Raw genomic sequence first — 16,035 nt, 5'->3', positions numbered from 1 at the left:
CTACTGAGACCACGCGCCACAACTACTGAAGCCCATGCACCTAGAGCCGGTGCTCTGCAACAAGAGAAGCCACGGCAATGAGAAGCCCGCACACTGCAACAAAGAGTAGCCCCCACTAGCCACAACTAGAGAAAGCCTCGCACAGCAACAAAGACCCAACGCAGCCAAAAAATATACAATAAAAACAAACAAACAAACAAATAAATAAATAAATAAAGTAAATGCAAGAGCTGATGCCATATAATAAATCTGTTTATGACCAAACCTGTTGATTAACTCGACTGATAGCATTTTTAGGCTGAGCACATCACCCGTAAAAGAAATGGTAAATCAAGTTGAAGGGTTTGCCTGCCAGCCCCAGCCTGATGCCACTCTTGCTGTCTTGTCTCCACAGATGACAGAAGGCAGGCACTGCCAGGTGCACCTCCTGGATGACAGGAGATTGGAGCTGCTGGTTCAGGTAGGTGATGCCACACAGGGACAAGCCATCCTGGTTCCCTCTGTAGGCCTTGTGGCCTATGTTCAGCCTGCTTGCTTATCTGTGCCTCAGAGCCAGTGACACAGGGTTGTTTATGGGGGATAAAGCTTCAAAGCCAGGAAACCTAGCTGTATTTAAGAGTAACTAGAGACTGGTGACAGGATTCAGAGATGCTTGGATTGCAGTCTCAGCTTTGACACTCAGTAGCTGTGTGACCCTGGGCAAGTGACTTGACTTCTCTGAATCACCTCTTGTTGGTAAACTGGAGACCATAATGCTTCCCCGAAAGGGTTTTTGTGAGCTGAGACTTGTCATTCTGCCACTTTCCTGTCACATGGCATGGTCCAAGTTAAATACCCAGTTTCAACAGCTATGAACTGGCATTAAGATTGCCTAATATTCCTCTCAGAAATAATGGTTAAAATCATACTAGATTAATCCCAAGCTCCCAATCCTTCCCTCCCCCGCCCTCCCCCTTGGCAGCCACAAGTCTATTCTCTATGTCTGCAAGTCAGCTTGGGAGCTTGGGAACTTGGGAGCTTGGGATTAGCAGATACAAACTCGTAGATACAGGATGGATAAACAAGGTCCTACTGTATAGCACAGGGAACTATATTCAATATCCTGTGATAAACCATAGTGGAAAAGAATATTAAAAAAGCATATATATATATATATATGTATATGTATAACTGAGTCAATTTGCTGTACAGTAGAAATTAACACAACATTATAAATCAACTATACTTCAGTATAGTTAAAAAAACATCAAACTAGATTATATATGTGAACGAAATCTCTGTAAAACACATGGGACTTATATGACTGATGATATCTTAATTATTGATGCTTCTCTCTTTTTTCACCCAACACTCTGGACCCAGAATCTTAAAAAATCATGGAAGTGCCTGATGACAGCCACACCTAAAGCCGTGGCTGGAATTCCCTCCCTTCACCAAACCTAAATTCTTCTCCTTTCTGAGGCTGTGCCGAGCCCACTGTGTACAGGCTTCAATTAGAATGAAAATAGCACATCAATCATAGTTTCACCAAAGTAGACCTTTTGGTCTAGATTTCTATTTCTTTTCTTTTCTTTTTTCTTTTTTTTTTTTTTTTTTTTTTTTTTTTTTTAATTTTTTTATTTTTTTATTTTTTTTATTTTACAAATTTAATCAGTTATACATATACATATGTTCCCATATCCCCTCCCTTTTGCGTCTCCCTCCCACCCTCCCTATCCCACCCCTCCAGGCGGTCACAAAGAACCGAGCTGATCTCCCTGTGCTATGCGGCTGCTTCCCACTAGCTATCTACCTTACGTTTGGTAGTGTATATATGTCCATGCCACTCTTTCACTTTGTCACAGCTTACCCTTCCCCCTCCCCATATCCTCAAGTCCATGCTCTAGTAGGTCTGTGTCTTTATTCCTGTCTTACCCCTATGTTCTTGATGACATTTTTTTTTAAATTCCATATATATGTGTCAGCATACAGTATTTGTCTTTCTCTTTCTGACTTACTTCACTCTGTATGACAGACTCTAGGTCCATCCACCTCATTACAAATAGCTCAATTTCATTTCTTTTTATGGCTGAGTAATATTCCATTGTATATATGTGCCACATCTTCTTTATCCATTCATCCGATGATGGACACTTAGGTTGTTTCCATCTCCGGGCTATTGTAAATAGGGCTGCTATGAACATTTTGGTACATGTCTCTTTTTGAATTATGGTTTTCTCAGGGTATATGCCCAGTAGTGGGATTGCTGGGTCATATGGTAGTTCTATTTGTAGTTTTTTAAGGAACCTCCATACTGTTCTCCATAGTGGCTGTACCAATTCACATTCCCACCAGCAGTGCAAGAGTGTTCCCTTTTTTCCACACCCTCTCCAGCATTTATTGTTTCTAGATTTTTTGATGATGGCCATTCTGACTGGTGTGAGATGATATCTCATTGTAGTTTTGATTTGCATTTCTCTAATGAGTAAAGATGTTGAGCATCCTTTCATGTGTTTGTTGGCTGTCTGTATATCTTCTGTGGAGAAATGTCTATTTAGGTCTTCTGCCCATTTTTGGATTGGGTTGTTTGTTTTTTTGCTATTGAGCTGCATGAGCTGCTTATAAATTTTGGAGATTAATCCTTTGTCAGTTGCTTCATTTGCAAATATTTTCTCCCATTCTGAGGGTTGTCTTTTGGTCTTGTTTATGGTTTCCTTTGCTGTGCAAAAGCTTTTAAGTTTCATTAGGTCCCATGTGTTTATTTTTGTCTTTATTTCCATTTCTCTAGGAGATGGGTCAAAAAGGATCTTGCTGTGATTTATGTCATAGAGTGTTCTGCCTATGTTTTCCTCTAGGAGTTTGATAGTGTCTGGCCTTACATTTAGGTCTTTAATCCATTTTGAGCTAATTTTTGTGTATGGTGTTAGGGAGTGATCTAATCTCATACTTTTACATGTCCCTGTCCAGTTTTCCCAGCACCACTTATTGAAGAGACTGTCCTTTCTCCACTGTACATTCCTGCCTCCTTTATCAAAGATAAGGTGACCATATGTCCGTGGGTTTATCTCTGGGCTTTCTATCCTGTTCCATTGATCTATCTTTCTGTTTTTGTGCCAGTACCATACTGTCTTGATTACTGTAGCTTTGTAGTATAGTCTGAAGTCAGGGAGCCTGATTCCTCCAGCTCCATTTTTCGTTCTCAAGATTGCTTTGGCTATTCGGGGTCTTTTGTGTTTCCATACAAATTGTGAAATTTTTTGTTCTAGTTCTGTGAAAAATGCCATTGGTAGTTTGATAGGTATTGCATTGAATCTGTAGATTGCTTTGGGTAGTAGAGTCATTTTCACAATGTTGATTCTTCCAATCCAAGAACATGGTACATCTCTCCATCTATTTGTATCATCTTTAATTTCTTTCATCAGTGTCTTATAATTTTCTGCATACAGGTCTTTTGTCTCCTTAGGTAGGTTTATTCCTAGATATTTTATTTTTTTTGTTGCAATGGTAAATGGGAGTGTTTCCTTGATTTCACTTTCAGATTTTTCATCATTAGTATATAGGAATGCCAGAGATTTCTGTGCATTAATTTTGTATCCTGCAACTTTACCAAATTCATTGATTAGCTCTAGTAGTTTTCTGGTAGCATCTTTAGGATTCTCTATGTATAGTATCATGTCATCTGCAAACAGTGAGAGCTTTACTTCTTCTTTTCCCATTTGGATTCCTTTTATTTCCTTTTCTTCTCTGATTGCTGTGGCTAAAACTTCCAAAACTATGTTGAATAAGAGTGGTGAGAGTGGGCAACCTTGTCTTGTTCCTGATCTTAGTGGAAATGGTTTCAGTTTTTCACCATTGAGGACGATGCTGGCTGTGGGTTTGTCATATATGGCCTTTATTATGTTGAGGAAAGTTCCCTCTATGCCTACTTTCTGCAGGGTTTTTATCATAAATGGGTGTTGAATTTTGTCAAAAGCTTTCTCTGCATCTATTGAGATGATCATATGGTTTTTCTCCTTCAGCTTGTTAATATGGTGTATCACATTGATTGATTTGCGTATATTGAAGAATCCTTGCATTCCTGGAATAAACCCCACTTGATCATGGTGTATGATCCTTTTAATGTGCTGTTGGATTCTGTTTGCTAGTATTTTGTTGAGGATTTTTGCATCTATGTTCATCAGTGATATTGGCCTGTAGTTTTCTTTCTTTGTGACATCCTTGTCTGGTTTTGGTATCAAGGTGATGGTGGCCTCGTAGAATGAGTTTGGGAGTGTTCCTCCCTCTGCTATATTTTGGAAGAGTTTGAGAAGGATAGGTGTTAGCTCTTCTCTAAATGCTTGATAGAATTCGCCTGTGAAGCCATCTGGTCCTGGGCTTTTGTTTGTTGGAAGATTTTTAATCACAGTTTCAATTTCAGTGCTTGTGATTGGTCTATTCATATTTTCTATTTCTTCCTGAGTCAGTCTTGGCAGGCTGTGCATTTCTAAGAATTTGTCCATTTCTTCCAGGTTGTCCATTTTATTGGCATAGAGTTGCTTATAGTAATCTCTCATGATCTTTTGTATTTCTGCAGTGTCAGTTGTTACTTCTCCTTTTTCATTTCTAATTCTATTGATTTGAGTCTTCTCCCTTTTTTTCTTGATGAGTCTGGCTAATGGTTTATCAATTTTGTTTATCTTCTCAAAGAACCAGCTTTTAGTTTTATTGATCTTTGCTATCGTTTCCTTCATTTCTTTTTCATTTATTTCTGATCTGATTTTTATGATTTCTTTCCTTCTGCTAACTTTGGGATGTTTTTGTTCTTCTTTCTCTAATTGCTTTAGGTGCAAGGTTAGGTTGTTTATTCGAGATATTTCCTGTTTCTTAAGGTGTGATTGTATTGCCATAAACTTCCCTCTTAGAACTGCTTTTGCTGCATCCCATAGGTTTTGGGTCGTCGTGTCTCCATTGTCATTTGTTTCTAGGTATTTTTTAATTTCCTCTTTGATTTCTTCAGTGATCACTTCGTTATTAAGTAGTGTATTGTTTAGCCTCCATGTGTTTGTATGTTTTACAGCTTTTTTCCTGTAATTGATATCTAGTCTCATAGCATTGTGGTCGGAAAAGATACTTGATACAATTTCAATTTTCTTAAATTTACCAAGGCTTGATTTGTGACCCAAGATATGATCTATCCTGGAGAATGTTCCATGAGCACTTGAGAAAAATGTGTATTCTGTTGTTTTTGGATGGAATGTCCTATAAATATCAATTAAGTCCATCTTGTTTAATGTATCATTTAAAGCTTGTGTTTCCTTATTTATTTTCATTTTGGATGACCTGTCCATTGGTGAAAGTGGGGTGTTAAAGTCCCCTACTATGATTGTGTTACTGTCGATTTCTCCTTTTATGGCTGTTAATATTTCCCTTATGTATTGAGGTGCTCCTATGTTTGGTGCATAAATATTTACAATTGTTATATCTTCTTCTTGGATTGATCCCTTGATCATTATGTAGTGTCCTTCTTTGTCTCTTCTAGTAGTCTTTATTTTAAAGTCTATTTTGTCTGATATGAGAATTGCTACTCCAGCTTTCTTTTGGTTTCCATTTGCATGGAATATCTTTTTCCATCCCCTTACTTTCAGTCTGTATGTATCTCTAGGTCTGAAGTGGGTCTCTTGTAGACAGCTTCTTTTTTCTTTTCCTTTAACATTTTTTCCTTTCTTCTTTTTTTATCATGACTGTTCTTTCCTCCCCAACAAGAAACATCCAACCCTCAAACTACCACAATGAGCCCTAAAATGTGTGGCTCAAAGTTCAAAAGAAGTCCACCTAGAATGCCTCCCTGCAAATCCCCCTTTCCTTCCCCAGTCTCTGCAAATCCACCATCTGCTCTCACTCTGGACATTCTGGCTGATTCCAAACCATGCTTCTTCCCACCAGAGCCAGTGCTTCCCAAAAGTTCATAGACTAGATTCTTCCTCTAATGAGGTGCCCAGTAAGTACTGGTGATGATGATCTGCACAATGGATACAATTGCTCCATCCCTGGAAAGAAGTGAAAAGCTTATTAGTCTTTGGATTCAGACAAAACAGGGTTCAAATCTGGTCCTTAACTAACTGGAACATCAAGCAAGGTGCTTGACTGCTCTTGGCCTTTGTTGGCTCATCTATAAAATGGCAAGAACCCCTACTTCATAGACTCATTGTAGTGATTAAAATGAAATAATGGGTAGAAGGAGTCCAGCACAATAAACAGTCACTATTATTATTGTGTTGTTGTGGTGGTGGTTGTTAGTTCTCTCTGGGTCTTGAGCCTTTGGGTCTTGAGCCTCTTCAATTGACCGTCACCAAGCCAAGTTATTCCTACAATCTAGGCGGTGTTTAATATTCTTTGTCTTGATCACTAGCACCATACTGTATATAAAAGAGCATTTTTTCCAAAACACCAATGCATTAGTGAATACACTTTTACTTTAGAGGAAAAAATAAGGTGCTGGATGGAATTGCAGATATATCAAAATGATGATCTCAGTGATGTTCCTGTTCCCATTTCCTCCCCTTCCCAAACCCTTAGAGAATGGTCTCTAGTAGATTAAGCAACAAAAGGGCACGGGCATCCGAAAACAAACAAACAAAGGCTGCTTTAAACTGTTTGGGACAGAGGAAAGTGGTAGCAGTGAGAGAGAGAGGGGACCAAATTGTTTCTAATCATATTTTTATCTTAACAGCCCAAACTTTTATCAAGAGAGTTGCTGGACCTCGTGGCTTCGCATTTCAACCTGAAAGAAAAGGAGTATTTTGGAATCACGTTTACAGATGACACGTAAGAGTTTTCATATTTTTACCTTTTGTCTGGGTTACCTATGTGCATAACTCTCAACCAAAAGCAGGGGCAGGGGAATGCTCCAAAAATTAGAATATGTCTTGCTTAGCTGAAGAATTTTTAATACTGGTTTTTCTTTAGAACTCTGGTAAAAGGAGAAGAAAGGGAATATTGATCATTCTAAGAACTCAGAACATTGTCCCAAGTGCCTTAGAAATTTGTTGCAATGATCTTGTTATTCTTGATGATAGGCTGTCTTCACATTTCTTTGAATGCAGTTGTGCTTGCTGATTTAGCTTATGTATCAGGGATAGAAATGCTAGTGTCATCTACTCATATCTTGAAACTGAATTAATGTTTGGATTTGGTGGCAAGAAAGTTTAAAGGCAATTTTGGGGCCCACCCAATAAATATGTATATACTTTAATGCTGGATGAAATTTCTAACTTCCACTTAGGCCCATTTTATGTAACCCTCATTTTTTTTTCTTTTACTTACATTTTTAATGCTAACGTGGATATTGTGTATATTTTTAACAATTGAAATCCCCTCTGAAATGAGACTGGTATATAACAGTGAATTCACAAGAATTTAAAGCTCCGTGTAAGCAAAGGTGTTTAGTCTTACCAGCTCTTTTCTGTATGTGTGTGTGTATGTGTGTCTGCATGCTTTATGGCAGCCTGACTTGCCTAGTTATATGCAGCTTGATATATTAAATGATTTCTTCTCCTTTATGGGATAATTTGCAAAGAGCTCTTCAAATATTAAAATTCAAGAAAACGTGTTCCAGACACAAAATATATTGGCCAACCACCCAGCCAGCATTCTTTCCGTAACTCTCTCAGTTTAAATGTTTTTCCATTCTTCATGTTAACCAGGCAGAAAATTACCTCAGGAAGGGGTTAATTTGTTTTTAACACTTTGTATCTGCTGATTACTTCCAGCCTTGGTGGGCTGCAAGCTTAGGACCTCCTGGAAATGCCAGTGGGCTCAGGACTTGGGCTGGGCAAAAAAAGCAAAGAAAAAACAAACCAAAAAAACCCAGACAGCTGAGTTGTCAGGAGACATAGAAAAACCTGAAAACTTTGATTTCAGACTTAAGATGTTTCCTGAATGGAGTTCAACAAAGCAGGAAAAAAGTGCACTCCACATCACCCATCTCATCCTGAATCACAAAATTATCTGTTCACTCAACAACGGTTTGCGACCTTGTCTGATCAGTCCTCTGCTGGATGAAATAGGAAATGCAGATGTCCATTGAGCACAGGCTCTAGCTGGAAAGACAGAACCAGTTCATGAGAATCAGTGATTAAAACACACACATACAGGTTGAATCTGAATGTGACTGAAATCATACCAAACAGCATTGACTTAAAACCATAAATACGTGATGGCTAGGTTATATGGTAAAAACCATAAGTACACAAACACTACAATTTAGGGAAAGGTGACATAAAATAGAGGCTAAAATCATGAATATTAGAGTAATTTATCCATTCAACAGTTATTTCTTGAGTGCCACTAAATGCCAGGCATTTGTTCCAGCTTCCAGGGATTCAGCTGTGAACAACACAGACCAGGTTCTTGCTCTCATGGAGCTTATGTTGCACTAGTATGGTCCAGTAGAACAAGTAAATAAATAGATAAATGAGGGACTTCCCTGGTGGTCCAGTGGGTAACACACTGGGCTCCCAATGCAGGGGGCCCGGGTTTGATCCCTGGCTGGGGAACTAGATCCCACATGCATGCCGCAACTAAAGAGTCCACATGCCACAACTAAGAGTCTGCATGCTGCAACTAAAAGGTCCTGCATGCTGCAACTAAGACCCAGTGTAGCCAAAATAAATAAATATTTTAAAAAAGATAAATGAGAAGATACCAGAAATGACAAGTGCTTTGAAGAACATGAAACAAGAGGCCATGATCAAGAAAAATGGGGGTGGGGTGATGCAGTTTTAGACAGGGTGGACCAGGACAGCTTCTAAAAGGTGATGTATAATAGAAAGCAAGAACCAGTTCTGCAAAAGTCAGGGCAGCTTTCCCAACTAATCTAATTTCTAACTAAAGCAGGTGGAAATACTCTCAGGTGAGAATAAGCTTGACTTTGGTTTTTTATTTTTTATTTTTGAGAAAGAAAAAAAAAAGCCAGTATGCCTTGAATAGAGAGAGTAAGAGGAAAAGTGGTACAAGATAAAGGTTGAGAGGGAGGCAGGGTGGACATCATAGAAGCTTGGTAGCTATGAGATCTTAGACTTAATATCTCTGACACTCAAGTTTTCTCATCTGTACAATGGGCATAATAATAGCACCAAAATAATAAGTACTATATAAGGTACATATAATAAATAGGGTCATAGTATTATACTATTAAACAGGTAGGGTATGCAGAGCCCATGCACACATCCTGTTGTTCGTAGTCATGGCAGGAAGGTGTGCTCTGAAGGAGGCTGAAGGAGGACTTGAGTGGGAAGCCACACAGGAGGGTAACTGGGAGGGCACTTAGATTTTAGGTAGTGGGGAGAGGAGCCAGCATTCAGGGAAAAGTCATTTTGTGCACCAGTGCATGGACATGGTCATGAACATGGTACATCTGCCCAGTGGCTAGGAAACTGGCCTGAGCATGGATTAAGATATAAGAAGGACAAACACACAGGTGAGCCCAGAGAGTCATGTAGATGCAGAAGGCACATGAAGGCCCCTGAAGGATGTTCTGCAGGGGAGTGACATGATTAATGACTGCGGTCTTGCAAATGTCCCAGGCTGTAAGGTTCGTGGTGGGCTGGAAAAGAGTCCTGGCCACATGGCAGGCTTTTGGGAAAGCTCCAGACTCAGGTGAACATAACCAGAGGGGGCATACATCAAGTGTTCAGACTGTAGGACCGTCTCTTCAGAAAGTAAGGAATACATAATATGAATGATTTCCTTTCCTGACTTGGGCCACTTTCCCCATCGTGTGCCTTGGGATGATTTCTTTCTAAATACTCTATTGGAAGAAGAATGTCTCACTTAAGTCCCTCCTCTAGCTATTTTCTTTAGTGACATCGGTCAATGCTTATAGTCTTTCCAAGAAGCCTGGCTCCAAAATGTCCTTCGTGCACTCCCCTGCAAATGACAGCAGAGTCTGTTTTTGAATTATGATCAGTTTAGAAGGTGTCTTCTGGCTCTAGCTGTGTTTATTTTTAGAAGAAGTATGAGCTGGGCTCTTGGAGGGGGGAGTGGGAATTGGCTATTTCCACCTTTCTGGGGAACAGGTCTGGAAAATTGCTTCTGTCAAAGGGTGTCTCCTTGGAATGTCTTGGTCACAGGCTTAGTCCTTTTTCTTGTCTGGTAAATATTTTTGGAAAGTATTTTCTTTCGGCACTCCCCTTCCCCCACCCCCATAAAACCACTTAGTCAGATCCCTCCCAGGATGCTGTCTGAATTGCATTTTCCAGCCTAGATGCCACATCAGCTCTTTGCCTTTGGTGAACTTCAAATAGAGTAAGGCAAAGCGGAGGGGACATTTTGTCAATGAAACTAGCCACTGTCTGTAGCCTACTCCACGGGCCAAGAAGAGGAATGGAAAAATGGAATCACGCGGTTACATGATAAAAGTAGTGATGGTGACCAACAAAAACAAATTCGTGGTCCTATTAGAGGGAGGGGATAGATTTCCTAATAAGCTCACGCCGGTTAATGCCTTCTGGTGTTCTGTGTGCAGGGCGAGTCTTTACCCCTAGAGGGCAGTCACGACCCTCCTAAGGCAGCACTTTGTTCCCCATAATGGTTCCCATCCCCTTCAACCCACTTGACATTTTTTTCCTTTCCTTGTTTTGAAAGGATTTGCTGGATGAACTTTGTTTATTAAGAAATAACAAATAGGTTTCACAACACAATTGGGATTTTTGATCACCGTTCCATCCGGTGGGCCTGAGACCATCGACCTTTGACTGATACAATTCTAGCCAAAAAGGACGCTTGCTTCATAGTGGGCTAACACAGCTGATAGAGGTGAATGTGTAAATTCAACTGTCTTTTTGAGGTATTGATTAGGTCTGTCCCATTTGCTGATGGAAAAACTTGAGAAAAGTAGGTTATAAGGAATAAGTGCTTTTTGATCTCATTTTACTCTCAAAGGCTAGAAAACAGCATGTTAACCTGGAATATATCTCAATGATAGAGTTAAGGGTAATTTTCACTTTTTGTTCTTCTAACTTCATCCTGTTGGTGAAATTATGGGTAGATTTTTTTAAATCTAAGTTCTAATTTTTCTTTTCTAAAAACTTATTTTTGTATTACTTTTACATGAATATCTTCTTATAAAAACACTTAATATCATAGTTGAGGCTGCTGTCTTTTGATTGTAGCAATTTGCTCTGTATCTCTCCAGAAGTGTATCTAAGAATTTTCATCAATATATAATCGTATTTGAGTGTCTTCTGTGGTTAATGTAATTGATTTATGCTCTATATGTTATTATACAACTTGCTGCATTCTTGGACATCATTTCACACAAGTTCATGTAAATATACATTATGCTTCTTAAATGATGCCACATCTTCCTAAGTAAAAGCAAAAAAGACAATTCAAAATTAGTCTCATTTTCTCTAAGAAAACTTTTGAACACTATACAATACTTTATGTATTTCAGACATACATTTGAGCATCTGTGAAATTGGGGTATGTCTTCAAATCAGTGCCATCCTAAACTTGATCAAATACAGTGTAAGAATCTTTTAACTTCCAGTCCCCTATCCTTATATATTTTTTACCCACAAAAGCAGTAATTCTATGAACCTTTCCTTATGTCACTTATATCAACTTATCTTGATAATATTCCTCCAAGGAAAGCTAGAGACAGTTATTGGAAGTCTCATCTAATAACTACAGAAATAAAGACACACTTTTTTCCTATGTTAAAACTAGTAAGTGACAAAATAAAAAATAAAACAGGAATAGGGGAGGAGCTTCAAGATGGCGGAAGAGTAACAGGCGGAGATCGCCTTCCTCCCCACAAATACATCAGAAATCCATCTACATGTGGAACACCTCCTACAGAACACCTACGGAATGCTGGCAGAAGACCTCAGACCTCCCAAAAGGCAAGAAACTCCCCCACGTACCTGGGTAGGGAAAAAGAAAAAAGAAAAAGCAGAGACAAAAGGATAGGGACGAGACCTGCACCAGTGGGAGGGAGCCGTGAAGGAGGAAAGGTTTCCACACACTAGAAGCCCCTTCGCGGGCGGAGACTACGGGTGGTCGAGGGGGGAGCTTCGGCGTCGCGGAGGAGAGCGCAGCAACAGGGGTATGGAGGGCAAAGCAGAGAGATTCCCGCACAGAGGATCGGTGCCGACCGGCACTCACCAGCCCGACAGGCTTGTCTGCTCGCCCGTCGGGGCGGCCGGAGCTGGGAGCCGAGGCTCGGGCTTCGGAGGTCGGATCCCAGGGAGAGGACTGGGGTTGGCGGCGTGAACACAGCCTGAAGGGGTTAGTGCGCCACAGGTAGCCGGGAGGGAGTCCGGGAAAAAGTCTGGAGCTGCCGAAGAGGCAAGAGACTTTTTCTTGCCTCTTTGTTTCCTGGTGCGCGAGGAGACGGGATTAAGAGCGCCGCTTAAAGGAGCTCCAGAGACGGGCGCGAGCCGCGGCTATCAGCGCGGACCCCAGAGAGAGGCATGAGACACTAAGGCCTCTGCTGCCGCCACCAAGAGGCCTGTGTGCGAGCACAGGTCACTATCCACACCTCCCCTCCTGGAAGCCTGTGCAGCCCGCCACTGCCAGGGTCCCGGTATCCAGGGACAACTTCACCGGGAGAACGACCGGCGCCTCAGGCTGGTGCAATGTCACGCAGGCCTCTGCTGCCGCAGGCTCGCCCCGCATTCCGTACCCCTCCCTCCCCCCGGCCTGAGTGAGCCAGAGCCCCCGAATCAGCGGCTCCTTTAACCCCGTCTTGTCTGAGCGAAGAACAGACGCCCTCAGGCGACCTACACGCAGAGGCGGGTCCAAACCCAAAGCTGAACCCCGGGAGCTGTGCGAACGAAGAAGAGAAAGGGAAATGTCTCCCAGCAGCCTCAGGAGCAGCGGATTAAATCTCCACAATCAACTTGATGTACCCTGCATCTGTGGAATACCTGAATAGACAACGAATCATCCCAAATTGAGGAGGTGGACTTTGGGAGCAACGATATATATATATTTTTTCCCTTTTTCTCTTTTTGTGAATGTGTATGTGTATGCTTCTGTGTGTGATTTTGTCTCTATAACTTTGCTTTTACCATTTGTCCTAGGCTTCTGTTTTTTTATTTTATTACTTTAAAAATTTTTTTCTTAATAATTATTTTTTATTTTAATAACTTTATTTTATCTTCTTCCTTCCTTCCTTCCTTCCTTCCTTCTCTTTTCTTTTCATTTTTTTCTCCCTTTTATTCTGAGCCATGTGGATGAAAGGCTCTTGGTGCTCTAGCCAGGAGTCAGGGCTGTGCCTCTGAGGTGGGACAGCCGAGTTCAGGACACTGGTCCACAAGAGATCTCCCAGCTCCACATAATATCAAACGGCAAAAATCTCCCAGAGATCTCCATCTCAACACCAGCACCCAGCTTCACTCAATGACCAGCAAGCTACACTGCTGGACGCCCTATGCCAAACAACTAGCAAGACAGGAACACAACCTCATCCATTAGCAGAGAGGCTGCCTAAAATCATAATAAGGCCACAGATGCCCCAAAACACACCACCAGACGTGGACTTGCCCACCAGAAAGACAAGGTCCAGCCTCATCCACCAGAACACAGGTACCAGTCCCCTCCAACAGGAAGCTGACACAACCCACTGAACCAACCTTAGCCACTGGGGACAGACACCAAAAACAACGGGAACTACGAACCTGCAGCCTGCTAAAAGCAGACCCCAAACACAGCAAATTAAGTAAAATGAGAAGACAGAGAAACATAGAGCAGATGAAGGAGCAAGGTAAAAACCCACCAGACCAAGCAAATGAAAAGGAAATAGGCAGTCTACCTGAAAAATAATTCAGAATAATGATAGTAAAGATGATCCAAAATCTTGGAAATAGAATGGAGAAAATACAAGAAACGTTTAACAAGGACCTAGAAGAGCTAAAGAGCAAACAAGCAATGATGAGCAACACAATAAATGAAATTAAAAATTCTCTAGAAGGAATGAATAGCAGAATAACTGAGGTAGAAGAGCGGATAAGTGACCTGGAAGATAAAATAGTGGAAATAACTACTGCAGAGCAGAATAAAGAAAAAAGAATGACAAGAATTGAGGACAGTCTCAGAGACATCTGGGACAACATTAAACACACCAACATTTGAATTACAGGGGTCCCAGAAGAAGAAGAGGAAAAGAAAGGGATTGAGAAAGTATTTGAAGAGATTATAGTTGAAAACTTCCCTAATACGGGAAAGGAAATAGTTAATCAAGTTCAGGAAGCAAAGAGAGTCCCATGCAGGATAAATCCAAGGAGAAACACGCCAAGACACATATTAATCAAACTATCAAAAATTAAATACAAAGAAAAAATAAAAAAGCAACAAGGGAAAAACAACAAATAGCAAACAAGGGAATCCCCATAAGGTCAACACCTGATCTTTCAGCAGAAACTCTGAAAGCCAGAAGGGAATGGCAGGACATATTTAAAGTGATGAAAGGGAAAAACCTACAACTAAGATTACTCTACCCAGCAAGGATCTCATTCAGATTCGACGGAGAAATTAAAACCTTTACAGACAAGCAAAAGCTAAGAGAATTCAGCATCACCAAACCAGCTTTACAACAAATGCTAAAGGAACTCTTTTAGGCAGGAAACACAGAGAAGGAAAATACCTAAAATAACAAACCCAAAACAATTAAGAAAATGGCAGTAGGAATATACATATCGACAATTACCTTAAATGTAAATGGATTAAATGCTCCAACCAAAAGACATAGACTGGCTGAATGGATACAAAAACAAGACCTGTATATATGCTGTCTACAATAGACCCACTTCAGACCTAGGGATGTATACAGACAGAAAGTGACAGGATGGAAAATGATATTCCATGCAAATGGAAATCAAAAGAAAGCTGGAGTAGCAATTCTCGTATCAGACAAAATAGACTTTAAAACAAAGACTATTACAAGAGACAAAGAAGGACACTACATAATGATCAAGGGATCAATCCGAGAAGAAGATACAACAATTGTAAATATTTATGCACCCAACATAGGAGCACCTCAATACATAAGGCAAATGCTAACAGCCATAAAAGGGGAAATCGACAGTAACACAATCATAGTAGGGGACTTTAACACCCCACTTTCACTAATGGACAGATCATCCAAAATGAAAATAAATAAGGAAACACAAGCTTTAAATGATACATTAAACAAGATGGACTTAATTGATATTTATAGGACATTCCATCCCAAAACAACAGAATACACTTTCTTCTCAAGTGTTCATGGAACATTCTCCAGGATAGATCATATCTTGGGTCACAAATCAAGCCTTGGTAAATTTAAGAAAATTGAAATGGTATCAAGTAGTTTTCTGACCACAATGCTATGAGACTAGATATCAATTACAGGAAAAAAATCTGTAAAAAATACAAACACATGGAGGCTAAACAATACACTACTTAATAACCAAGAGGTCACTGAAGAAATCAAAGAGGAAATCAAAAAATACCTAGGAACAAATGACTATGAAAAAATGATCACCCAAAATCTATGTGCTGCAGCAAAAGCAGTTCTAAGAGGGAAGTTTATAGCAATACAGTCCTACCTTAAGAAACAAGAAACATCTCAAATAAACAACCTCACCTCACACCTAAAGCAATTAGAGAAAGAAGAACAAAAATACCCCAAAGTTAGCAGAAGGAAAGAAATCAAGGAAACAATAGCAAATATCAATAAAACTAACAGCTGGTTCTTTTTGGAGGGGTTGGATAGGGAGAGTGGGAGGGACATGCAAGAGGGAAGAGATATGGGGATATATGTATATGTATAGCTGATTCACTTTGTTATAAAGCAGAAACTAACACACCATTTTAAAGCAATTATATTCCAATAAAGATGTTAAAAAAAAACTTATTAAGAGGATAAATCTCATGGTAAGAGTTCTTACTACAATAAAACAAAAATTAAAAAAAAAAAAGCTGATTCAACCCTCTAATCTCATTTTCTCCTGTATCGAAAGTCTTGGGTTCAAATCCCAGCTCTGCCACTTTTCTTTGCAGACTTATTGTAAAATATAGTATTAATATATA

General features: G+C 40.1%; 2 protein-coding genes across 11 annotated transcripts in view; both read left to right on the top strand.

The window, feature by feature from the left end:
• UBA3 (ubiquitin like modifier activating enzyme 3) overlaps nucleotides 1–16,035 on the top strand; it is a 444,187-nt gene that overhangs the window by 200,433 nt on the left and 227,719 nt on the right. The gene's annotated exons all lie outside the window — the stretch shown is intronic.
• The window catches only part of FRMD4B (FERM domain containing 4B), a 329,668-nt gene that overhangs the window by 200,272 nt on the left and 113,361 nt on the right, over nucleotides 1–16,035 (top strand). For all 10 annotated transcript variants that reach the window (XM_060110254.1, XM_060110252.1, XM_060110249.1 and 7 more), the window contains 2 exons: nucleotides 395–460; nucleotides 6,689–6,783. In XM_060110254.1, coding sequence (XP_059966237.1) covers nucleotides 395–460; nucleotides 6,689–6,783 — 161 coding nt within the window. The remainder of the gene's footprint in view (nucleotides 1–394; nucleotides 461–6,688; nucleotides 6,784–16,035) is intronic.

This window comes from Mesoplodon densirostris, chromosome 10 (genome assembly GCF_025265405.1).
Source record: "Mesoplodon densirostris isolate mMesDen1 chromosome 10, mMesDen1 primary haplotype, whole genome shotgun sequence".
Lineage (NCBI taxonomy): Eukaryota > Metazoa > Chordata > Mammalia > Artiodactyla > Ziphiidae > Mesoplodon > Mesoplodon densirostris.
The sequence above is the reverse complement of the archived record's forward strand: the minus strand, read 5'-3'. Positions and strand labels throughout refer to the sequence as shown.